The 25,691-nt window shown below is 41.3% G+C and overlaps 2 protein-coding genes across 2 annotated transcripts in view; one reads left to right on the top strand and one right to left on the bottom strand.

The window, feature by feature from the left end:
• Window positions 1-20,515, top strand: part of LOC134842737 (small ribosomal subunit protein uS8-like) — a 121,367-nt gene extending 100,852 nt beyond the window's left edge. Inside the window, exons 2-3 of the mRNA XM_063859213.1 lie at window positions 19,032-19,297; window positions 20,281-20,515. Of these exons, the coding sequence (XP_063715283.1) occupies window positions 19,052-19,297; window positions 20,281-20,427 (393 nt within the window). The 5' untranslated portion in view covers window positions 19,032-19,051 and the 3' untranslated portion in view covers window positions 20,428-20,515. The remainder of the gene's footprint in view (window positions 1-19,031; window positions 19,298-20,280) is intronic.
• The window catches only part of LOC134842735 (WD repeat-containing protein 7-like), a 625,416-nt gene that overhangs the window by 355,899 nt on the left and 243,826 nt on the right, over window positions 1-25,691 (bottom strand). The gene's annotated exons all lie outside the window — the stretch shown is intronic.

Here is a 25,691-nt window from a genome sequence, read left to right as displayed (position 1 = left end):
AATCCAGGAAACAACTCAAATCATTAATGGGTTCTATGCACAGCCTGCATAAATTGTTACCAAAAATCGCCGAAGTCAGTGCACCGTTAAGACTGTTACTTAGTCAAAACAATGAATTTGCTTGGACGCTGGATTGCGAGAACGCTTTTCAACAAATGAAATTGTTAGTTAAGAACATAGTAGAACATAAACACTATGATATTCACCGGGAGACGAGAGTAGTATGTGATGCTAGCCACGACGGCCTAGGGGCCGTGTTAGAAGGGTAGGGTTCCAACGGTTGGCACCCCATTTCATTTGCTTCAAGTTATCTTAATCCGGTCGAGAAAAAATGTTCGACAAACGAATTGGAATTTTTCGCGGTAGTGTGGGCAACGGAACTTTCCCCAACTATATCTCCGGACTTCTTTCACGGTTATATCGGATCACAAGTCGTTACTTACACTACTAAATTCATCACCGAAGGGGAATAGAACATTCTTCAGTAGGCTAACTCGATGATACGATCGATTATTACCGTATGATTTCGAATTTTAACAGAGACAAGGGTCAAAAATGGGGATGGCAGACTATTTGTCTCGTTTTCCGTTATTACGATGAAAGTCTTCCAGTAGCGAAAATACAAGTGATCAACGATGCATTAAAACCTAACGACCAGTTAAATCCTAGGGATCAAAAAGTGTCAAACATTTTCGAAAAAAGCCGACGGTAGGGGTCGAACGATCTAGTTTTTACTCAAAGAAGAGTGTCGTATCCAAAGAAATTCAAAGAAAATTAAAATCTGCAAATAGTAGCCGTGAGCGCAAGCGCTCACTAGAGGGCGTGGTTACATGCAACCGACGGTTAGCCAACAGAAACAAGATATTTGCATATCGAAGGAAATATGCAAATTACGAAGCAAGCAAATCAGACGTTGTTCTCAGTTCGTTAAATCCATTCACGCATTGAAAGAAAATTCTAAAATAAGCAGAATTATGTCATCCGCTAATTCCCCAGAGAAAATCGACCCGAAACCACCTTCTGCAATTGTAAATACTTCGAACCAATCCGGAATTGTTAATTGAAATGTTGTTCTAAACAGAGTTCAAAACCAGTCGCCAAGCTTAAGTTCAGAATCAGATATAGAAATTATGCCACCAGAGAAAACTGTTCCAAAAAGAAATTCATCGAATAAACTCAATACTGTTATTTCATTCCCTCATTATATCCCCGGTCTGTCTTATCCCCTTGTAAATAGTGATAAATGCATATACTCAATTGTACCTACTGATAGTAAAATAGTTAAAAAGATTGATTACCCCAAAATCCTCAGCTTAAAACTCGTAGAGGCTAAATTGGACAAGGACCCTATCCTGAAAACTACCAACGTACCGGGAAAACGGACCCAAAGGACCCAAGGAGGTATAAGTGTTTATCTTCAAACATAGAAAAATTAACACCAGATACAGTGCAAATGAAAAAAGGATCATTACTTAGGAGAAGTGGGGTTTGGTTTAGATCAGCGGCTGAGGAAAGTCGACTAGAAAAGGGGAACGACACGAAAACCCCGGGGCCTAGTAAGCCGAGGGAACCAATAAGTAAAAGCACTGAAGAAAATGCGGGGACACTGAAAAAACGAACCAAACAATGAAACGGGTGTAGACGGATAGTGAGGAGCGAAAGAGAAAGAAAAGGCGGTTATTGGAGAGCAGCGACAAAGAGAGCGACGAGGAGGACGAGAACGAACGGACGAACAAGAGACAAGAAGGCGAAGCAACGACAACTCAGCGACGGAAAATCAGGCTAGCGCAGCGAAAGAACCTTCGGGTACGGAAACAGCAATATTGCCGAAAACCGTCGGTCAAAAAAAATTTAGTGAAGAAGCGACGCGCCGGTCCACGAGACAGCGAAAGGGAGTGGACAAGATGGGCGGAGTGATGATCGATCGAATCGAGTATAAATGAGAAACAGAAGAGAAGGACCCAGGGAGAGGGTTGGCAAGTGTGCGGAAAAACTCAATTAATCTAGAACTTAAAACTTTGTCATTAAAAACTAAAACTGCTGATAAAAAATACTGAATGAATTATGAGTAATTTAAATTTTCAATCTTGAGATTCAAAATTTATTTGTGGTTACCCAAATGATATAGGGACCAGTTTGAATTTATGTAAAGTTTATGTAAGTTTTGGTCTTCTGTCTGGGGACCTGCTGCTGTGACCTTGCGATCGCTATCGTCCGGCATAAGCTAAAACAACCAAGTGCAGTAAGATTAGGTTTTCAAACCATACAGTTGTTGCCTTCTAAATCAATTTAAACTTTCATTACCGAACGTTTTGGATCTTCAACAAAGCTTGGGGTTAATTTTCTAGCTCAGTTTTTAGCCTAAGGATCTGCAGAAACCTAAATTTTTTTCAATTTGGGCTCATTGGGCTCAGCAAATTATACTAATCATTTTTCTAGTTTCAGCTTGAAAGACCAATACAAACGGTATCACAGATATTCGTGCCCCTCGCGGAAACTGATTTTGTTCAAAAAAGAGTGAATGCCATGGTCCTTGAAATCATAGAGGAGGATAAAAGGTCCAAGCGTACTAAAAACTAGGCTCATTCAGTCCTAGGCTCATTCAGAGAAATTACATATGGATCAAGCAGCCGGCTTTTTTTCAAAAGATATCCTAAATTTCTGTAATTATGAGGGCATCGAATCTATAAAATCTCCAGTTCAGGACCACCGCGCGACGGGGATGGTCGAAAGAACCATCGGCTCGATAAGAAACCGATAAGAAACTACGTCCTAACATACCTACAGGAGAATAAGAATTATAATTTTGGATTGATGATATCACGAGCGTTAAGTGTTTTACGATTGGTGCCGAATTCTAAGACTAAACTGACGCCATTTGAGGCTTATTTTGGAGGAGAAGTTAATATCGCCCTTCGGAATCTAACGAAAAAACCATCGCTTCAAGAACTCAATTGGAAGATTGTATTTAAGCACAAATTACAATGTTTAGATGAAGCAAGCGGTCTCCTCGAAGTAGAGCTAAATCTCGATTGGGAGAAACGAAGCGACCTAGTGTATGCTCCAGATAATCGCAAAACTTCTAGAGTATTGGAAGTGCACGAGTTAGCTGAAGCCGAAATGGAACTCACACATCCTAAGGAACCAGAGTGGCTAAAGCGCCACAAGACGAGCACTACAGGGTTCTACCAACGTACCGGGAAAACGGACCCAAAGGACCCAAGGAGGTATAAGTGTTTATCGTCAAACATAGAAAAATTAACACCAGATACAGTGCAAATGAAAAAAGGATCATTACTTAGGAGAAGTGGGGTTTGGTTTAGATCAGCGGCTGAGGAAAGTCGACTAGAAAAGGGGAACGACACGAAAACCCCGGGGCCTAGTAAGCCGAGGGAACCAATAAGTAAAAGCACTGAAGAAAATGCGGGGACACTGAAAAAACGAACCAAACAATGAAACGGGTGTAGACGGATAGTGAGGAGCGAAAGAGAAAGAAAAGGCGGTTATTGGAGAGCAGCGACAAAGAGAGCGACGAGGAGGACGAGAACGAACGGACGAACAAGAGACAAGAAGGCGAAGCAACGACAACTCAGCGACGGAAAATCAGGCTAGCGGAGCGAAAGAACCTTCGGGTACGGAAACAGCAATATTGCCGAAAACCATCGGTCAAAAAAAAGTTAGTGAAGAAGCGACGCGCCGATCCACGAGACAGCGAAAGGGAGTGGACAAGATGGGCGGAGTGATGATCGATCGAATCGAGTATAAATGAGAAACAGAAGAGAAGGACCCAGGGAGAGGGTTGGCAAGTGTGCGGAAAAACTCAATTAATCTAGAACTTAAAACTTTGTCATTAAAAACTAAAACTGCTGATAAAAAATACTGAATGAATTATGAGTAATTTAAATTTTCAATCTTGAGATTCAAAATTTATTTGTGGTTACCCAAATGATATAGGGACCAGTTTGAATTTATGTAAAGTTTATGTAAGTTTTGGTCTTCTGTCTGGGGACCTGCTGCTGTGACCTTGCGATCGCTATCGTCCGGCATAAGCTAAAACAACCAAGTGCAGTAAGATTAGGTTTTCAAACCAACCAGTTGTTGCCTTCTAAATCAATTTAAACTTTCAATACCGAACGTTTTGGATCTTCAACAAAGCTTGGGGTTAATTTTCTAGCTCAGTTTTTAGCCTAAGGATCTGCAGAAACCTAAATTTTTTTCAATTTGGGCTCATTGGGCTCAGCAATTATGCTAATCATTTTTCTAGTTTCAGCTTGAAAGACCAATACAAACGGTATCACAGAGATTCGTGCCCCTCGCGGAAACTGATTTTGTTCAAAAACGAGTGAATGCCATGGTCCTTGAAATCATAGAGGAGGATAAAGGGACCAAGCGTACTAAAAACTAGGCTCATTCAGCCCCTTTTCAAGGACAATTTTCTGCAAATAATTTGTCCCACGATCTTACCCACTCTACTACCGAAAGCTAACAGCCCCCTTCTGTGTTACTTTTTATGTTTATGGATAAAACAGAATTTCAGATTTTTTTATGGTAACCGAAGTAATTAAAGTTGTTCTGCATCATTCCAAACAGGTCAAAAACTCACACCTGCCTAGAACAAGCCGGAATTGAAACAAATGCAAGGAGTTTGACCTCACATGAGGCCAAATGTCTATCAAATGCTTTCTAGGCAGCGTTTATTTTTTCTTGGCTCTACGAAACAAGAGTCATCAAAAGTAGTTTTTATCATTAAGAGCAGGGGCGGATCTAAGATTTTCTCGAGGGGGGGGGGGGGGTGCGGATTTTTAAAAAATGTCTAAAATTTTGTCGACTTTTATTAGGTAGACCAAATTGGTTTTCCCAGCTCTCCCAAAGCACTATAATGACCCTGTTTTGGCCAAAATTTCTGCGCAAAATTTGGAAAAAAAGGCCGAAAAGGCGTTTTTAGGCACTTTTTGGAAAACGTTGACCAAAAAATTGCGTTTTTTTTCGGCGCGCGCTCCCCCCTCAAAATTATAATGTAGTGGCGCCAAAGGCGCCCTTAGAAAAATTTTAGGGTCCGTTACCAAAAATGGATATCTCAAAATAGTACAAAGGGCCCTTTTGGGTCGGCAGAGGTCGAATCCCTGAGGGCTAGGAAGATCGAAAATTCTGTCTCAAAAGACAAGTAGCTGAAAGGAAAGGAGGTAAGTGATGGTTAACGTCGATGGTCTTAGCATCAAAACAAAAAACTGTTTCAAAACGGACAATGATTAAACCGGCCAAACCGATCAAGTCAACATTGGTAAGAAAGGTCAGAAAACTGTCACGACGTTAGAGTGAAGCAGAAGCGCAGTTCATTTCGACTACAAAGCAGTGGTGGCTGCAGATCTGCTAGACGTAACAGACAAACAAACTTCAGTGAATTGTCTTTTTGGCACAAGCGTGGTGTTGAGCGTGTCGCCTATTAAAAAATGGAAACAAGGGTGTTACTAAAAGGGATGTGATATCCATGAAATTAACGGTAGCAATCAATTACATGCGACAGAAAAACCCTACCAAATTTCTCCCAACGAAGATTTGGATCCTCCGGATGCGCTTCTTGGTGGTTGAAATCTTGGATAATTGGCACCAAATGCCCCTTAAACTAAACGCGGAAAATATTGCATGCCAAGAAGTTCCCAATCAATAGCATCAAAATGAAGACGCGGTTCCTTCGGATGCTTTTGCGGGTGGTGAAAACTTTGGATGAATCTTACCAAAAAAATTTCTTATAAGAATTTGTCCAAACGTGTGAAGTAACTGTGAATTGAACTTTAGTCTTATACGTATCAAGAGACCAGACAGGTGATGTTTAATTGTTAAGTAACCAATAAATAGGCTGATAGTGACTGAGAAAAGGATACAAGTGTCCTTCCGGGTTTCAAACTGACTGGGGTTTCAGACTCAAAATGGAACCCCGCAGGCCTTTCAAGCCAGTTTTAGGATAGAAAATGTTATGTGATAGTAAAAAAATGTTTTTGGTACCCTACCCCATATATCAAAACTCTTTAGCAATATTAGCCAAAAACTTTTCAGCCTTATGAAATTTTCTGTTTGCGGGGTTGTTATTGAACACAATGGGTACACTTTTTTTGATCAAATATAGAAGAAAGTTTTGCTATGCTTTCAAACGCCAACTCAGTGTGTTCCTTAATTGTCTGATTGTCCGAATCAAGCCAGTAAACAGTTGGTATTAGGCAGAACCTAAGAATATTTTTTACTCATTACGTTTTCCTTGTAAAAAAGACTAGCATTGTTGCTTAATCTTTCCGGGACATCAGTTGTTATCTAAATTGGAATTCAACGGCAAATTTTACCTGAAAAAAAATTCTTCAAAAAATCGGTCAGAGAAATAAAAATTAAGGGTGTTTTTTATTTTCACAGTCCATAGGTCCAAGTCGCAGTTGCTAGGAAGAAGGAAAAGCTTCAAGCAAACAACTAATTGCCACAAGAAATGGCAATCTAAGACCATTTACAGGAAGCAGTGCCTAAAGAGCAACCGGAAGAGCTGGCAATTTACCACAGAAAATTAAACTAAACAATTTCATCAGTTTGATCCAGCCTCTCTCAATGAGTTGAACGCAGACGTTCAATATGGGTTGTCCCCCAAAAAAGTCACTCAATTTCTTCATTTTTGCTACTGCGACTTCGATCGTCTCATCCATCATCGCTGTTGATTTTCCAACATTGCTCCAAATTTGAGTTCAGCAATTTATCAAAAGATATTAGCTAATCGCACGCTTTGGCTGGTTTCTTTCACTGAAAGCTCAGAATGTCCTATAATACGTTATGCAGTCACATTGTCGAGGTGAACTGAATCACAAAATCAATGTCAATGAACAAGAATCCTCCTTGATCTCTGCCTAGTTGGCTTACATTCGCTCCAGTCTCTTCGAGGTTTTAGCCATCCTGCTAAATATGTCAGCGTTATGATGCTTTGGTGAGATCCGATACTCAATTGTCATGTGATATCAAGACTTGTTTTTCCAAAATGACCCTGATTTTTAGATTTTTTTAAGTTACAAAAAGTCTCGACTGTCTACTCGCAGCTAAAACTGGGCGCTCTCTTAAAAAGTTCGATGCTTTTGATGTTGTGTAATCACTGCGATAATTTTCTCTATTGGAGAACCCTATTTTTTCCTCTATTGGAGCAGCACCTTATTTTCACGTCATATGCAAGTCCACAGGGAACAATTCCCCCATTCTATTCTTCCGATGCATCAGCGCCGAGAAATTACATGCCCTTCTCCCTCAGCCTGTCCAGGACTGGCTTAAGCTTATCTCCTTTTTCTTTTCTTGATTGAAGCCCGAGTTTTCACATTCGACTCATAGGCTGTCCCTTCGTTGCGCATCACCTGTTGCATTTGCATATGATAAACATTTTAGGCTTAGCCAATCACAAACGCTTCAGAATAACTCCGAATCCCACAAAACTCATTTGCTGTGTTTTACTACTACGTGCATTCCACATTGTTTTTACTATCTTGCCAAGGTGCTTTATCAAAACCCTAACTTTTTCACACTTAGAGGGTTTGCAGTTCAATTTTGCTCTCTTCATGCAATCGAACACCTGGTCATATTCGTTGCTGTGTTGATTCATTTTCTGAATTGTTCTTATCACGTTATTTACATAATATATGACGCAATTACCGTTTTATTTTGTGGCACATATAAAGGTTTGTGCAATCAGTCGTTGAAAATCCTGTTTGCATTGCAAAACTCAAACTTGATCCTCTTAATTTCCCGATTCAAGATTTTTCACCTAATTTGAAGCAAAATTTGAGCGATTTGAGCGGTTGTTTTAGACAATTGCGCTCGAAATCTTGCTTCAAAATGAGCAGTTTGAGCGGTTTTTGAACGGTTTATCTAAAAAAAACCGCTCAAAAACCGCGCAAGATTTGAACTTGCGCGGTTTTTGAGCGCTTTTCGTACATAAACCGTTCAAAAACCGCTCAAACCACTCATTTCATTTTGAAGCAAGATTTTGAGCGCAATCGTCTAAAAAAACCGCTCAAACCGCTCAAATCGTGAGCGCTTTTTGAGCGTTGTTTTTTATAAATTGCTAAAAAACCGCTCATTTTGAAACAAAGTTTCGAGCGCACTCCTCTAAAAAACCGCTCAACTCGCTCAAATAGTGAGCGCTTTTTGAGCGTTGTTTTTTATAAAATTGCTAAAAAAAAACGCTCAAACCGCTCATTTTGAAGCAAAATTTTGAGCGCACTCGTCTAAAAAAAAACTTCTCGAGAAGACAGCGGATTGAGGTGTTCGGCTCATGATTCGACCAACACGGTCGGACGGCGTCCGATTTTTGTCGCAAAATAAGACGTTCGAACGAACACTATAGTCGAACAAAGTCGAATCATGGGTCGAACAGGGTCAAATCTTGAGTCGAACAGGGTCGATAGAGACTAAATCGCATGCTAAATCTAATTTTTTTCCTGTCCCAATTCGAAAAATGTACCGATCAATTTCAGTGTCCTTAAGACTTTGGCATCATCAAATTTCGTTATGCTCTCTGGTCAACCCGTTGTATATGATATGAGTAATTTATTGTGGCACGTTGAGGTTTCGGTTGTCACAGAAATTGTCAATTGGCTTTTTTTCCTAAGCGATATCAATTTTGTTTTCAGATTGATTTTGATTGATCATCAACAAGAATCAAACAGAAACGACCCAGTTTAAAAGCAAGAGCATCAGTGAGGATCCAGTAATTCACACTGCAGTACGGTATTTCTTGAGTAATAATCTGGTAAGGTATTTTTGAGTGATCATCTGGTAAAGTGTCTTTTTGAGTATTTAACCATCTCCGATAACGGCTGATCGCTTCTGGAAGTCGATGCCAGCGGCGTTGAGAAAGCCCACACTTGACGAATTGTACATGCGCCTAAGGGATCTGGACCACTTTCAGGTGGACGAGAGGATGGCAGTGATGTTGAATGCCATCCTGCCGCTGGAATCTCAATGTGAAGGCAGGGAGTCAGTGACAGAAGCAGTGCTGATGGTGGGCTATACATCAGACGGAGTATCCAACCAGGAGCAGACAAGGTGGCTGTCATGGAGTACCGATGGAGGCCTGAGAGGATTTGACCCGGCGAGGAATCCTGGCTTGAGCAACACTACTGAGTATGGTGCTGGGGAGTCTCCCCTACCGAGCAGGCCAATCACAAGGAGACATAACTGGACATCGATAAACTAAGAAGAGAAATGGACAAGGCACAGAAGGAACGGGATGAAGCTGCTCTCGAAAGAAATCAGGATGTTCTTGAGAGGGGCAAAGCTGGACTTGACAGGGATCAAGCTGCTCTTGAGAGGGACAAAGCCACTTTTGAAAGAGATTTGTTGAAAGCCGAGTTGGAACAAACCCGGAAGGTGCAGGAGACCACAGCCAACCGCGATCAGCTGAAATAGGAACTCGAGAAGACCGCAGGAGATAGGGATCGAATAACACCGCAAAGAAAGGACACCAATTGAACCCAAGGACAGCAAGGACACCTGATGGTGAGATCTAGACCAGAGTCGAACATGGAAGTGGACGTGGCCCCCAGGGCGGGCGGCCGTTTTAATCTCGATAGAATAGTTCAGAAACAGATGCGCGAAGACGTGGAGACTCGGACTCCCCTGGAACCCACTCCTTTCTTGAGAGATCTTGAGTCGGGTAGCCAAGTCAGTGCAGGAACATCTCGTCTCAAGGAATTACAAGAGAGATTGCAGTCGAGAACTCCTGAGAAACCCACACCGAAAGCAGAGCCGCATACCTGGAGAAAACAACCGGTGAGGAGCGCCTTGATTTCCATTTATAAGAAGAAAACCGAAGGTAGGTACAGGTACCACCGACACCGTAAAGAAGATTGGACGGGTGCCCAGTGTGAGAAGAGGGCGGCTTTCCATAATGCAGCCTGGGTGGAATAATTCACGCAGCCCAGGTTACCCGAGGGCACAATTCATCTGATAATAGGGGAAAATCTCGTCAGGGTTCTGACAAGGATCGAAGCTCACTGGCAAGCGGGTTACTTGAGTTTTTCATGGGCAGCAATGCCTCAGATTCTGGCGTCTCTAGAGATGCTGAAGAAGAGGAAAATTCATACAGTCACCATGATTATGGGGACCAACGACGTCTCTAGAGGCGAGGCAAGGAAGATGACGAGATTACCAGAGAAAGTGAGCTGTCTCCTGCAGGAGATGAGGATCTACTTGGACCCTACGATGCTCACGCTCTGCACGGTGCCATAGCACATGATGGAGGACGAGAATGCCATGAATATGAATGAAAGAGTGCGTCACATCAAGGATCTAATACGAGAGGGGATACCTTGAAGTTGCTCGATGTTGCGTGGATGATGGAGAATTCCTTAGCGGGTGGCTGCTCCGCTAATCGTATCCAGTTTGATCGGCCTAATGGTGTGGAACGGCTGAACAAAATGTCTTCCAGAAGCATATCAATAATCTAGAGTCAGATTTGCTGGAGGCTGGCTAATTCACCTTTGGTTCAACCCCGAGGCCTCCTTTCTTCGCAACCAGGCCAGTGGAATACAAGTTGGGAGAAAGAATCGATTCTATAGATAGTTCGGTGGGCAGCAGGAGCAGACAGCCGGGCTCGACACCACTATAAAATGACTTGACGGAATCTTTTACGCCACGGAGCTCACTAGTATTGTCAGTAGTGATAGTGGAGAAGAGCAACGACGATGTTGACAGAAGGCCCGGGAGAAGCTAGTAAGGCCAGGTATCTGGAGAAGGTGAAAAACCTGGATTTGGCAGAGTTAGCATGCAGGCGAGAGTTGATGAAGATCCTAGATTTCAAGAGCCTGTCTCACGAGAACCTGAGCAGTCACTTTTGTGTGGACTAGTTGAAAGCACACGAAACGCATTTTTCTCGAGATAAAACCTTGAAGACGGTGGATTTGTCAGGAATTCCAAGGAGATCGATTTTTGGCCCTGTCAACTATCGACCCCTTAAAGAACTGGGGAGCCCAAGTCTAATCGCAGAACCACCGAAGCATTGCACGGGCATAGTTAGAATCAGAGAAGCGATACCGGCACTGCTGAGAGCTGTGGAAAAAGTTCTCGATCCCAAGAGTATGGGACATTCAGACACGGCCTATGCGGGCACGAAATTGGTGGAAGACCCAAGATACGGGGAGGCATATGGAACTTCTCAGCTGTTCGAGGCACTAGCTTCCCATGATCAATCTGACCCGGGGCTGCTAGAGTGGTGATTGTGGCGGGTTCGGATTTCGCGGGAACATTGCTGAAGCTGTTTTGGCCTGAAACTCTTGTGTACCTAATGCCAGGGGCGGAGCGCAACCAGATGTTGAACTTGGTTGTAGCGATAAAACGGAAACGCCTTGTGAACCCGAGTTAATGTGGTTTGCGGGTATGAATGATCACCTGCACTCAGCTGGACTAATGGAACCTTTGAGAAATGGAGATTTGACTCGAAAGAAGATCTGGGAAGCGGTACCGACGTTGTTTGCCTCGATGATTGAGATACAGGAGTTAATGGCGGCCCGATCGCGATCAAAGACGAAGGTAGTGATCACTTCGTCACCCGGATACTCGAGTATGCCACCCGCTCTTCAGTTTCTGTATGCGGTGCTGGTTCTGATTAAGGAAGGCAGCGGGCGACGCATGTTGGAGGCTGCTCCGAACCGGTAGTTGGAGACAGTGAACTTAAGGCTTCTGAAGTCAGAGGTGGCAGCGGCCTGGGCGGACCTGTCTCATGCCTTGAGAAGCTTCTATGATCTGGCGATTATCTTGATTATGTTGGACGAAGTGCTGTGTCTGGCTAGACAGCTAAAATTTAAACCAGAAACAACAGACGATCACCCTGTGATTAGCCATTTAACTGTGAGCCTGTGTTTTTGGAGCATGGAGCTCAGAATTATAGGCTAAAAGGAACGTGGCGAAAGCGGAAAAGCAGCTGGAGTCGATGGTGTATCGCTTGACACAAGAGAATGGGAGATGGCCATTCCTGACACCGATGCTGGAGAATGCCACAGACAAGGCGAAGGTAACAGCACCTCCATTGATAAAAAAGCAGGAGTGGGAATTCATGCAGAATCAACTTGAGCAGGCCGAAAGAAAGGGGTTGAGGGTGAGGACATTCGTTACCCTAAATAACGACATGACCATTCATGGTTTCTGGAAAGATCGCACCACGGGCATTTTGAGGACGAGGAAATCAGACGAAATTCTGCGATTCTTGAGTCCATGTATAAAGGTATATGGACAACATATTCGCCGCGGGGAAATGCTTTTCGAAGCGTCCATTCAGGACCTCTTGAGTGTGTCAATCAACCTGTTGTTGGCCTTGTATCTGGTGTTTCCCAGATATCTGTTCAACATGGGGACGGGCTATATTTTCAGCAGGGGTGTGAAGATTCTCAGGATCGACGGGTACTTGACTCTGATCACTATTCCACCGCTTGATGGAACCTGGCAGTATTCTACCGCTTGATGAAATATTTGGATCCAATGGCCATAAATAGTGCTCACCCGAGACTGGAGACTTACTCCTATAATGTGCTGCTGGATTAAAGACCCTTCTATTGCAATATCTCTAGATGCAGAAACGACACTTGACGGTAGAAGAAACGGACCCGAAGACCATGGAACTAGTCAAGGATATGAATGGGCGCATGCCCATTCTGACGGATCTATGCTTGGCAAGCCGGTCGGAACCCCTGGGAGTAGTTAGAGGTCTGGGGGAAGTGGTGACTTTTATCTATGGACCCGCTGTAACGTAGGCTTTTTCTGATCACTTGATAAGGGCATACCAACATTCGGTGGTACACGTGAGCTTGATCAGCGTTCTGGATGGGACGGCACAAAACTGGGGCAATCAGGAACACTTGAGGACCCAGGTGAGCGAAACAGTACTATTTGGGAGAGTGAAGGTTTCGGAGCTGATTGTGTTGAAACTAAGAGGTCAGCTACAGTGCAGGATGGGTGGAAAGCGAGAGGACCCGATCGAGGCCTTTCCAAAGATCTGGAACCTGAATCCCCTTGGTAAGCAAACTAGAGAAGTCTTGAGAATATCGACTTGGTTGGAGGCCTTTGACTTGATGAGGAAGGAGCTCGACTCCGACCAAGAAAATGAGGGGCTCGATGCCTCCGAGAATCGATGTGCGAGAGGTCAGAAGAGTGCTTGAGAGGGCCGGGTTCGAGAATAAGGACCCAGTGTATGTTGACGGCCGAATAAAACTTGAGGAAGGACACTTTGCTCTGAATACAGAATCGAGATGCAGCACGAGGAGGCATCTTCGGTCCTAAGGATTGGAGGAGATAGAGCTACAACATGAGGAACGTAGACTGGCGCTCTCTGTGACATGTCTACCCTTTCTCCTCGCAAGGTAAAAGGCCTGACATGATGCAACTGGCGCTCTCTGTGTGCCCCTCGCCAAGTACAGGCAATCGGACCCAGTAACGCCCGCGCCTCTGTCGGTTGGTACTCCTGGAGACAAGAGGAATCTTCTGGCGGAAAACCGGTTTGAGGATGCCTTGAAGAAGGAACGACCTGAAGTGATAGAAGGTGAGGAGATGGATGAGGATCAGTGAACCCGGTGAAGATATGGACATCGGAGCGACCCCAGCGGAAGAAATAATGCCAGGGAATTACAGCCTATTTTGATGGGAACTGGACTAGATAAGGAAGCGAGAGAAGAGTTGCTTAGCAAGATTATTCATATCCGGGATACGAGGCCGAAAACTGAACCCAGATCTTGAAAAGATAGCTCTGCTCTAAAAAATAAAAATGAAAGTAAAAAAAATCAAGACTAAAAGTGATGATAAGGATAAACCTATTCTTACAGTTGAAAATATTATTATATCTAAGAAAAGAGAAGGGGCAAGAGTCGGATGAAGAGGGTCTAGAGAAGGAGGCAACTTTGGTTATGATCGTCGGATGAAGAGGGTCTAGTGAAGGAGGCAGCTTTGATTATGATCGTGACTACATCCCCGAATAAAGAGTCCAGGTCAAGAAAGAGGAAGCGAGAAGTGGAGGAAGGAAGTCCTTCAGCGGAGGCGGTGTCAGAGGCGAGCTTGAAACAGACGGCTCCGATGATTCTGGCCAGATGGAAGACTGCAGCTTACAAAGGCAACTCGACGTCTAGGAGGTTGGCTGCAGTAATAGCCGAGATGGAGGCTACACCTGGTTCAAGGACAGAGGAAGACTTTAAGCCTCAGAGGGTAAAGAGAAAGAGAGGTTCGACCAGTGGGCAGACATGGGAAGTGGATGTTGGCAAGGAGTGGATCTCGAGTCAACACCACAACGTTGGAGGACAAGTCACGAGTGATCTTCTTGAGAAAGGATTAACGAGGAATACTTTTAGCTCCTGGTGGATAGCTTTGGATACGGTGAACAAATTAGAGAACTGTTTGAAGAAAATGGAAAATAGAGTATTTAGAAAGCTCCAAAGTTGGGCCACGAAGCAAAAAGCAGAAGTGAACAAACTAGAGATGAGGAGCCAATTGGGACAAACATGGGGGAAACTATTGTAGAATACTTCGAAAATGAGATCAAATCACCCTCATCAGCCCAGCCTCTGATGGCGAATCCTCTTATCAGGAAGACGGGACAGTTGCTGTTCACGTGAAGCCTGGCTGGAGTGGCGTTGGAAGATATGACTTCATGTGACGAACTAAAGTTGGGTGATAAGGCCTACATGTGTACCGAATACAAATGCAGTATGTAGCTCCAGACACCACGGGGTTGAGTCTTGCGAGGAGAAAGGACGCCACCTGTTTCTTGAGATGGATCATGTGAGTGATACCCGATGCTGCACTAAAGGCCTGCTATCAAAGCTATCAATAGCGGCAAAGAATAAGGCATTGGAGAGTAAGATCTCGAGCATCATTTTGATTGTGTATCAGAGTACCGGCATTGAAAAGGAAGGTGATTCCAGGCAATCTCTTGAGAATCAAGCAAAGATTGGAGATATTAGGAGGATCTCGAACCAGAAATTTGATAGCAATCGTGACGTACATCTTGTCCTGGCCGTGACGGAGGAGTAATCGAAACCCACGGAGCGCGAAGAAAATCAGTATGTTTCTGGCGTCATGGGAATGTCATTTGATCCCCTTTTGAGCATAGAGGCAGGGGCTGCGTACATGAATTTCGAGGTCACAGAATTGCTGAAGTTTTGGACAGAAAACGTAATTGAATTTCACACAACTGATAGAGAAAAACTTAGCCTAGGCTTACTTCCTGAGAAGGGACCTGAGGTCATCTGTGTGCAACGTAACGGAAGGGGTGAGATTGTCACCAAGGAAAAATCAGGATCTTGGAAAGTTGAATCTGATACAAAAGCCGATTTTACCTCATCGAGAAGAGTGTGAAGGGACGACGGATAAGTCCAGAGACAAACCACCGAAGAAAATGGAGCCAGGCACTTGTCCTGATCTGACAACTGGAGATGGAGAACACTTTGTGATGGGCGATCTTGCGTGAGGATACAGTCGTTTCAAAGGAAAAATTTAGCTACGTGGTTTGGTGACGTTACAGAGAAAGAAAAAGGCGAGGTGCAGATAATAGTCGACTGCTACGCGAGTACCACGTTGAATTTGGCGACGGCACTAGGGTTCTTCTCGAGGATGTGTAGTCTGGAGTCGCTGCAAATTCTAGAGCCAGAGCACCATCTGGTGACCATGTTGAGTGTGGAGTCCTGGCCTGGAGTGCTGCAAATGATCCAGAAACACATCAAGGGATGGAAAGTCGACTTGGAAGCAGAAATGGGATTACCAGTGAGTGAAGTCTATAGTCTGCCAATGAATTCGAAGTCTTCTGTGGGATAGGTCATGCCAAACATGTGCGGGAGCCCTTAACCGTTGCACATGTCGATGGTGGAAGCGTCTAGTCCCAGGGTAAAGGTTGACAAGGCTTTCTCGTTGCCCAAGTGCGTACGACTAGCAAGAATCTGGCATCACTCACACCCGCTGCTTCGGAGGATGTTGGGAGCGGTGCCAGGACCCAGGTGGAAGACTTGAGCGATATCTGGTCAGAAGAACTCTTGAGTTTGGAGAAGGAGAAAATTAGTGAATTAGATAAACAGAGTGCGTGCGACAAAACACTCTATAACGCCCAAGCTGTGGATGAGAATGACTTGACACGCGCGAAAATGATAGAATTCGAAGCTTCTGGAGAACGCTTCTTTACGCAATCTCCAGAGCAATCTCCAGAGCATTAATATAAAACTTGGAGATTATCCCTGCCATTGCCTAGCACATAATATGTGGTATCCGGAGAAGTCAAAGATCTGCTTGATGTGGACTGTTGAGTAAATTTGGGCGATAGGATTGCCAGATGATCAACAAAAGGTCACTCTCTTCGTGGTGAGCTCGATGCGGCATTGCGATGGATTGAAGAGAACGTAACGAAGTATCGAGAGTCAAAGGCACCAACCGTGGAGGCGATACACGCTATTGATTCTAGCAGGAGATTTGAGTTCTTTGAGACTGCCTGCAAGATATTCGCTGTACCTATGGAAATGAGCCGCGTATGGAGTCGCATACAATTTTTTCTCATGGCTCAGAGCGACGTTGACCTCTTGGCTGTATAACTTGACAAACAATCACACGAAGAACCACTAGCAGGATTATCGTCAGTTCCTGGCCAAGATAGGGCCGGACGCTTTCAGTAAACCACTGCTCACCCATCGCAATGGAATAACAACGGGATGGAAGCGGGTTGGTAAGGTATCTAGAGATGATACTAAAGCAAGGCAGTCGATACTGGAGTGAGACCTAGCAAAAAAAGTGAGCTCTAGCTTACATCACTCTTTTTGCCTGAAAGGGAGCCCAAGGTGAAGAAGCTACCAAACCATCCAAAAAGTTTAAAAGAGCGGGCCTATGAACAACTGAAGGCATGGGATGAGATTGCGAATAGTTCTGATGACGAAGAAGTGTTGACGAGGCAGATCACGGTATCGAGCGCATCTGGATCTATTTCTTCAAAAACAGTGGGGACGAATTAAGCTGGGGATTTTGAACGGATTCTTGGTGGAAAAGAAATGGGGACTTGAGTGTGAACTCGGATGAAATCTGAGGGCACGAGAAAGAAATTTTAACAAACAGACTATTGTTATGTAATATACCATATCTGTTCTTATATCAAACTTTTGCATGACAATTTTCTGACTAAGTTGAACATAAAAATTTCAGAAAATTAGCTTACAAATCTGAAATCCAGGGTGCAGTTGGATGAAGATTTTGACTGCTGTTTAGCTATAGAGTCACAATTTTGTATGGCTGTGAATTTTGGGGATGTAGATAAGGTTGAATCTGCAGCAAACTTCTGTAAATGACCACTGGCACTGTATCGTGAGGCACAACCGATATACTGGAGGCTCACTGACGCGACAACGACGCACAATGGGGACATCGATCTTGAGTCCTGGGAGTATGTGCCAGTCGGTCATATTTGTAAGTTTGACCTCGATTTCGGGGAAAGGTTGATTTTTCAAAAGTTCACATTGACCATGTCATGCTCATGTTTCTCGCGACAACTGAAAATGGAAGTGAAAATTAACAGAAGACTCAAATCAGAATTGCGGGAAAATCGACAAAAATCAGACTAGAATAATATTGCTGTTCGCAACTTCACTGAAATCAACAAATCGAGTAGAGCTGTCTTATTCCTGACAGAGAGCATCGCGAGTTTCTACGAGAGTACCATCGCTGAGGGAGCGAAAATCTTGATTGGGCACGCAGACGAGGAAGCTGCCCAATTTTTCAGTAAACTAAACTCTTGATTTAAAACTACTTATTACAAAAAAACTTCTAGATTTGCTTTACTGATACTATTTAACTAATTCTAGAGTCGCTTCACTTTATGAGTACTACATTCGATTTGTTGAGTGTATTTTCTGAGATTATGTTGAGATAAGGCGAGTTTTAGGTTGATCCATCTGAAATGGATCAAAGAGCCACTGTCTATTAAAAACTAATGGTATACCTGTCTTGAATGGCGTTTTTGTGTTTTAAGTGTTTAGAGACCTAGACATGGAGACATTTTTATTGCTAGGGTGGTAGGGATTATTTTGGTGGTAGCCTTTAAGCTGTTACAAGATTTTGTAGTGTCATGTCTCACGCGAACGGATTTGGCTCGGACTGAATGAGGTATAAAAGCACAGGAGATAGTTTCCCTGACTCTTGAGCCAATGGTTAAACGGCCTCTTATTCCTAACATCATACGTGACATAAGCAGACGACTGTTGCATAACATCAGGTTCGTTTTCAGATAATGAGAAGCTAGGAGTTAAATGGAAGGGTTGATCCATCTCCGATGAATATGCTGGTTTTTATCTACCGAACTAAAACAATAGTAATATGATAATTAAGTAGTAGCCCTGTTTTTAGGAGTGACCTCGTGGTCTGGGGATACTGAGACCCAGCCATGAGCTCGCTATTTTTGCATGTAACTACGTTAATTTGCGCGGTAACTAAATAGTAATGACCTTGTCGACGCGAATTTAATGGACCACAAATTGAACTGGCTTTGGTAGCGACGGTTAAAAGCACGTGAAGCTGAGTTAACACGCTAGCCAGTCTTTTCATAACCTAGCTTTATTTTCCGTCGGTATGTACTTGCTGGCGAATGTTACAAAAACTTGCTGCAGATTTTTTTGGGCATTCAAGTCATGAAAACAAACGGTGTGTTTGTTTTATCGAAAGTGCATTCAGGAATCCATGTTTTATAAGCACTGAACTGAGCACCAGCTGTAAACGAACAACTAAACATGCTAACAATATTTAACTGTGCTCGTTTTTTTCTATCTTATTTATTTGCTGGTATGGGGGGCTATAATGGAATGACCCGAATATGTTCGAAGTTATCGGGATCATCGGCGTTATTGAGCTATCGCTCATTATTAGCAGCTTAGTAATTTTTAAGGTTTTATTTAAAATCAGCCTATCTTTAGTTTTTGATCTCTGCCAGCCACAAAGAACTAGGTGAACTATAAAATGCCCTTCCATTGAAGTACCGTAAGAACTTGAGAAATATGATTTAATTTTTCAGATCCTCACGTAAATCAAAATGGTGCGTATGAATGTGTTGGCCGATGCCTGTAATGCTATCAACAATGCTGGAAAGAGAGGAAAGCGTCAAGTTCTGATAAGGCCATGTAGTAAAGTAATCATCCGGTTCCTCAAACTTATGCAGAAGTATGGCTATATTGGAACTTTCGAGCACATTGATGACCACAGAGCTGGAAAAATTATTGTTCAGCTGAATGGAAAGCTGAATAAATGCGGATGTATTTCACCGCGATTTGATGTTCAGGTCTGTACCCATTAGGTTTTTTGTTTACAGCTAACCCATTGCAAGGCTTTATACGGAGTTATAATTGTTTTGAGTTTTCACATGCTTAAATCCTTTGTCAATCACATGGAATTTTAGGGATGCTATTAGATGTTATCAAACAATTGCTAAATATTCCAGTGAATAATTAATTAAACAAAATAGCTGAAAGATTTTTCGAAATGACCTTTCGAATGTCAATCACGAGTAAAAGGACTTGTATATGGGAACACACTTGAACTTCTTCATTATTTCCCTAAGGTTCCTAAAATTTCTCGGAAAAACTGGTGGCGGAACAATAATTTAGAATCGCGTACATGCCGTGAGCAGTTTTTTCACTCATAAGCTCGCGAATTGAACAATGAATTGGTTACAGCACAACTAAATAGCTTTCTCCGGCATTCTTAAATTTATTAAAGGGTACTAGTTTATTTGTTTGGTCCTAGTTTAGATGATTGGTCCCGCCTATTTTCTAAAAAGAAGAGGCAGCACGGATGAACCTACACCTTGGGGTTGGCAACCGGATTCGTACCCGCTAGAGTAACTAGGCCTGTTTGGACAGCAATATAGAAATATAAATGCTTACTGTTAGAATTAGCCACATACTGTACCTCGCGGTTTTTATTAGGGACCACAGCATTTTTGAGGGACCAAACAAGTTAACTAGTACTGAAGTGTTTTTGGAAGGGTGTTACGTCCTAATGGATGGAAAGGGTTTTCATTTTTAATTTTGAGGTAAAAGTTAAAATTAAAATAGGACACGCTTGAAAGTTTCGGAACAAAGCTATACGGTGATGATTTGTTTGCTGGAAATGAGTTTCAGAACGTCAGATTTTTAACAGTTTTTTTTTCAGTTGTCTGTTGGCTGTGTTTTGAACTGCTCGCTCCAATGTCATCTCGATTCTTTCGAGTAAAAACGAAGGATTAACGTTAGTTCGGAGTTTCAAGTTCTCCATTAATTTCAGGTTCCCGATATTGAGCAATGGAGTGTACACTTGCTGCCTTCTCGACAGTTTGGCCACGTAATTCTGACGACCTCAGCCGGTATCATGGATCACAACGAAGCGAGGAAAAGGGGAGTGGGTGGAAAAATTGTCGGATTCTTCTTCTGATTAAAGACCGAATGGTTCTTCCCGAACTGCGTAACTCTTTTGTCACACCTTAAGATGTAATTCAGTTTTGGAATTGAAGATCGTTCAACTTTCTGTTTTCCACAAGAATGAGCGGTGATTATCAGTTTTAATCCAAATGCATAAAAAATCTCATAAATGGTTGAATATGCGTTGTCTATTCAACAATTATAGAAAAAGATTTATTTCAGAACCAAGCGCTAAAATACTAAAGAAAACAAGTGAACGGTTTATTTCAATTCTGAGCTTGACAACTTTTTTGTCACCGCGGTTTGAAATGCACCGTGATAACTTGTATTTTCTTAACTACAGAAACGAACCACGAATGTTAGCGCAAGCCCAAAAAAGTTTTGAAAGCGCCTGTTTCGTGACAATTTATAGTAATTCCCTAAATAACTGTTACAGAATGACAAAAGGCAAAAATTAGAAATGTTGAACTTACGCATGTGCCTTTGATGCGTACCTGCTATGTGAATTTTTCTGGGCGCTGCCAGAAGTGTTTCGAAAATTTTCTGCTCATGGGATGTCGGCATAATTGCCTCACGTTTTTTCTATTGATTCCCGGTCGTTTTGTATGATTTTGATTTAACTCAGACATTATGACCTGAAAAATTTGAAATTCTTTTTGAAAAATTGATAAAAATATAAAGTCCCCAAAAAGAAGCTAATTATGTAGATGCTACATGCAACATTTTGCTATGTGAATTTTTCTGGGCGCTGCTAGAATTATGTCGGCATAATTGCCTGATATTTTTTCTGTTAATTCCCGGTCGTTTTATATGATTTTGATTTAACTCAGACATTGTTACCCGGTTGACCGGAAGTCTCTATGAATTTAATTGGCCGTGGCCATAGCCATAGTCCCCCGAAAAAAAAAATTATGCCATACATAAGACAGCAATTTGTCAAATTACAAAACATTGATTCGAGTTCGAGGGTTGTAAAGAACGGACAAGCTCCTTTCTTGGGCTACTATTCTTCTTAATTTTCATAAATGATCTGCCAGACCATTTACCTCAAATAGATAACTATTTACGCGGATGTTTTCAAAGAAATAGTATTTAATCAGGATGGTCTTAACATTGATACGAATTGTATCGTGAAATGGCTCGAAGAAAACGAAATGGCCCCTAACCTTAACAAATCATATAATCCTAACTTTAAAGGAAACTTGGAAGGTACCTTACAAGATCATTCTTTGGCAGGAGTAAAGACCCAAAAAGATCTGGGACTCATAATATCGAGCCATTGGACATGGACTGAAAACTGTAGTTTCCGAGTAACAAAGACCCAAGTGACTTGTATTAAATTAAGAGGCACTTAGCACGAAGTGGTCACTGTTACACAACATGCACTGTTAAATACGTTCGCGGGATATGTCGTCCCCATAGCTACTTGTTCTCAAACATGGTATCCGAGCAGAGCAAGCCTGCTTCAAAAAAACAGAGCATTTTTCAGACGAACAAAAACTCTACAAATACTTAATCAGGGTTACTAGAGACGACTACAGCACACCAACGAAAGAAACACTTATATTTACTCGGTTTTTCGAAACTGCTTCACCGAGACGAGCAAGTGCACATGAAGAATACTCTGCCGATGTGCAAACTGCAATATAATGAACAAGATATGACAACAATGAAATGGTCTGACATGAGAGTGGAAAGCCTCAAGTTACTCAAATTTCTATACTCGTACTACTACTGCTACTAAAACATGATTTTATTTTTGTTTTCGTCCTTTTCAGTAATGTATGCTTTGTTCAATTTTTTCCTTAATTTTTGAATAGCATGCTGTTAAACAATTTCATTTTAGTGAATGTATTTTACACCATGAGTTCATGTGGTTTTTTTATCGATCTCGTCAATTTCGTGAACAGATTTTTAGTGCTTTCTAGCCTGTTGTTTGGGCTGATGAACATGTTCGACATTTGGTTTAATTTTAGTAATTTTAGCAAGCCTTAATTGAAAGTGAATCATAATTTTTTCTCTATTTTTTGAATGTTTTGAAATTTATTGTTTTTGGCCTTGTGATAATTCTTTTGCAAAAAGCAAACTGATTTTTTTTCCGCGTATTGTTTACAGGATAAGGCAAGTTCGTGGACTTCTACAAAGCTTTGTTTTCGTCAACTAACATATTTTGAGTCTTGCTGAGTTTTAAATGCCACTTCAAAAATGTTTTTTTTTCTCGTTGGTTACAAATTTCAATTGCAGTGTATCGTTTTTTTTTGCTGTTTTTCTTTTTTTTAACGTTCTATCGGCCTAAAAGGTTTCGGCTTGTATTTTTTATTATCGAAAGCGGCCTATGGTTCTTATTTCTCGTGTGAGATACAAAAGTTATTATGTAAATTTTTTAAAGGGGTGACTTAAAAACTATTTTTGAGTTTTTTAATTAACACTTTTTTCGGCTTTGTGGCTGGTCAGGTGTTTCCGGCTTTTTTTTACCGATTCTTACCCTCTTTGTTGTCGACAGTGTAAGTTATATTTCGAAGCTCACTAAGCATTGAATTATCTTACTTAAATTTTTTTCTTCGAAGGAAATTTATACGAGACAAAATTAAGACGAAGATTTTTTTTCGGCAATCTTCAAAAGTTCAATTTTTTTTGTTGCCGATTTTGTCTCGTTTTCTGTTAGTTGCTTTAACATGCTATGTTTGTGGTCTATTGCAGATGGTAGGAAGCTTCGCTTGGTCTCTGTGTAATTGTCAAATTAAGTTGTTTATTCCTTATACGCTGATTTTATTCCTTTCTGTTGTATAATTCTCGTACTTTTCAGTTTTATGTTGAGCCTGATGAGTTACTAGAGACGAAAACAGCACACTAAAAAAAGAAACAGTGTTATATATACTCAATTGAAATTACAGGTTGTGTTAATCCCTTCTGCATAAGTGGCTACGCTATTTTTCACACAAAAAGCTATGAATATCTTTTTTGTTACTTGTTGAAGTTTTTTTTGGACTTTTCTCGCTTACTATCCTGTCAAATCTGATATCATAGGTTTTATCGAAATACAAGGCTGTTGAAAGCCTAACTTTGTAATTGGCTATGTGCAGTTTGTTTTTGAAAAAAGTTGTGGCGTTCAAACAAGTTAAAGTTTGAAACTTTGACAATTCCTTGGAAACTTTTTGACTTGACGCGAAAACTACCGTGCCAATTCTCAGGTTGGGTTCAATCGAGAAACTCGGTTTGGAATCTTTTCTGCTCGAGCGCCTATAACCTACTTTTTGCTGAAAAAAGTTATGGATTTTGGAAAATCTTATGACCGTTTTTTAGAACTTCCCTTTTTGTCCGTGTTTTGTCCGGCTTATTCCTGCTTATTTTTTAAGCACGCACTGTTTCAGAGTCAAAATTTGACTCAAAGTCTCAAAATTTGCCCACGCTCAAGCTAAAATGTAATTTTCACGAAAATTGTGATTAATTTCTAGTTTTGAAAATGGACTTTCATTTTCATATTCTCAGCAAACTTTAAAAAATTATCTTTTGACCCAGTTTTCCCAAATTGAAATTGAAAGTTTTCTTTTCAAAAAACAAGTCAATTTTGGTGCCTTGCGTTTATTGGCTCTTTTCCGACTGACAGTTGAATATATTGTTGAAATCTTAGCTGCTTTAACCTCATATGCTACCATAGCTAGCATTTTTATTGATGTAGGTGACTGAGTTCCAAGATTTTGTATTTTTTTCCAATTGTTTTGCATTGAGGATTTTTTCAGCTTAATCGGGTTTTCTTGTGATTTAGGTTTTATTGCCTCATTCTGTGTCGTTTGAAAAGCGAAAATAGATAAAGAAATTCCAAAACATTGTTTTTCATTAAGTTTTTATCGCCATTGTTTCCCGGCTCAAGTTTCGAATATGTCGTTTTGGGTTAATGGTAATTTACACTGGTAATCGTGTTTCGCGACAAGTGTTCGTCAATTTAATCTTCTAGTAAGGCACATGTAAAAAAAATACATTTTTATATGAGATAAGTGAAAAATTGCTTTTCTCGAACATTGGCTGCTTTCATTGAAAGCAACCAGTTTTGTTGCATAGTTTAGTTTTTGCCGAGGTTTTCGTAGATGCGAATTGATCCGTAGGAAGTATTTGTCATTTTTGAACTTTAAATGACGTTAATTGCAAGCTATTTGGCAAAATTCTAGATTGCTTCGGAGGCCTGTCATTAGCTATAAAAATCCAACAGGTCGTGATAATGTATGAAAGAAAAAACAACAACTATGAAAATACTTCTGTTTCATAACTGCAGTAGAAAGAGGCATATGATAAAATGGATGTGAGGTAAACCCCTGGTAGCGGCTTGTCGTTATTCTAGTCTTGAAACATTGGATTTCTTAAAACCGTAAGCTCCTTACTTCAAAATTTCACCTTCCATATGACACATCAGTAGCTTTCATGTGCTTCGTATTGGGTCCTGAAGTGGGTGCCTTGGGAGCCTATGCTGTGGGGTCCAAGTACCCGCCTATTTGTCGGACTATCCTTTGTCTTAATATTTAACAGCTTTCTTTCCGAAACTTGGATTTTAGGGGGTCAGTTAGTTTTCCATTTTTTAGAGTGCTGTATTTAATATTTATAAAGAGACAGGTAATTGAGTTTCAAGATTTTTGTATACTATCGTCTTTAAATTATTTTTGTTTTAATGGCTTATGGGCATTTATGATTTTAACTGCTGAGTTCGGTTCATTTACTTTGTTAAAGTGAAGGCAATATAGAGCAGTAAAAGTTTAAATGTCACGAAAAACATGAATGACTTTTAGTTTGAAAATGGACTTACATTTTCTAAATTCCCAGCGGAGAAAAAACTACTCATTGATCCAGTTTTCTCTAAATGGAACAATTTAAAAATAAAACGTGCAAATCATTATTCATTCTCGAATTTCAAGGGAACTTAAATGTATAGTTTTTTGTTCGAAAATAGAAAATTTTTAAATCATTTTTTTTGGAGCCTTAAAACTTTTTATCGCATCAAATTTCCCAGGATACTTTTTTTTCGGCTTAACTGACGTCAACCCAAATATTGTATTTATAGCTTTTACTTATCGGTTGTCTTCAACAAGAGAATAAACGTGCACAATCAGAAACGTTTTTTTGAATAAAAGCTTGTTTTTTTGATGTTCAAACCGTTTTGTCAAAATGAGCGTCATCCGAGACAGACGTTTTTATGTTGCTTTTTTCCGACCTACTGGCCTCCGCACCCATTTGCTACTTATGAACTGCATCGCAAGTGATGAGAAGCTTTGCTGCTCCTCTGTGTAA

The sequence above is a fragment of the Symsagittifera roscoffensis genome, chromosome 3 (genome assembly GCF_963678635.1).
Source record: "Symsagittifera roscoffensis chromosome 3, txSymRosc1.1, whole genome shotgun sequence".
NCBI lineage: Eukaryota > Metazoa > Xenacoelomorpha > Acoela > Convolutidae > Symsagittifera > Symsagittifera roscoffensis.
The sequence above is the reverse complement of the archived record's forward strand: the minus strand, read 5'-3'. Positions and strand labels throughout refer to the sequence as shown.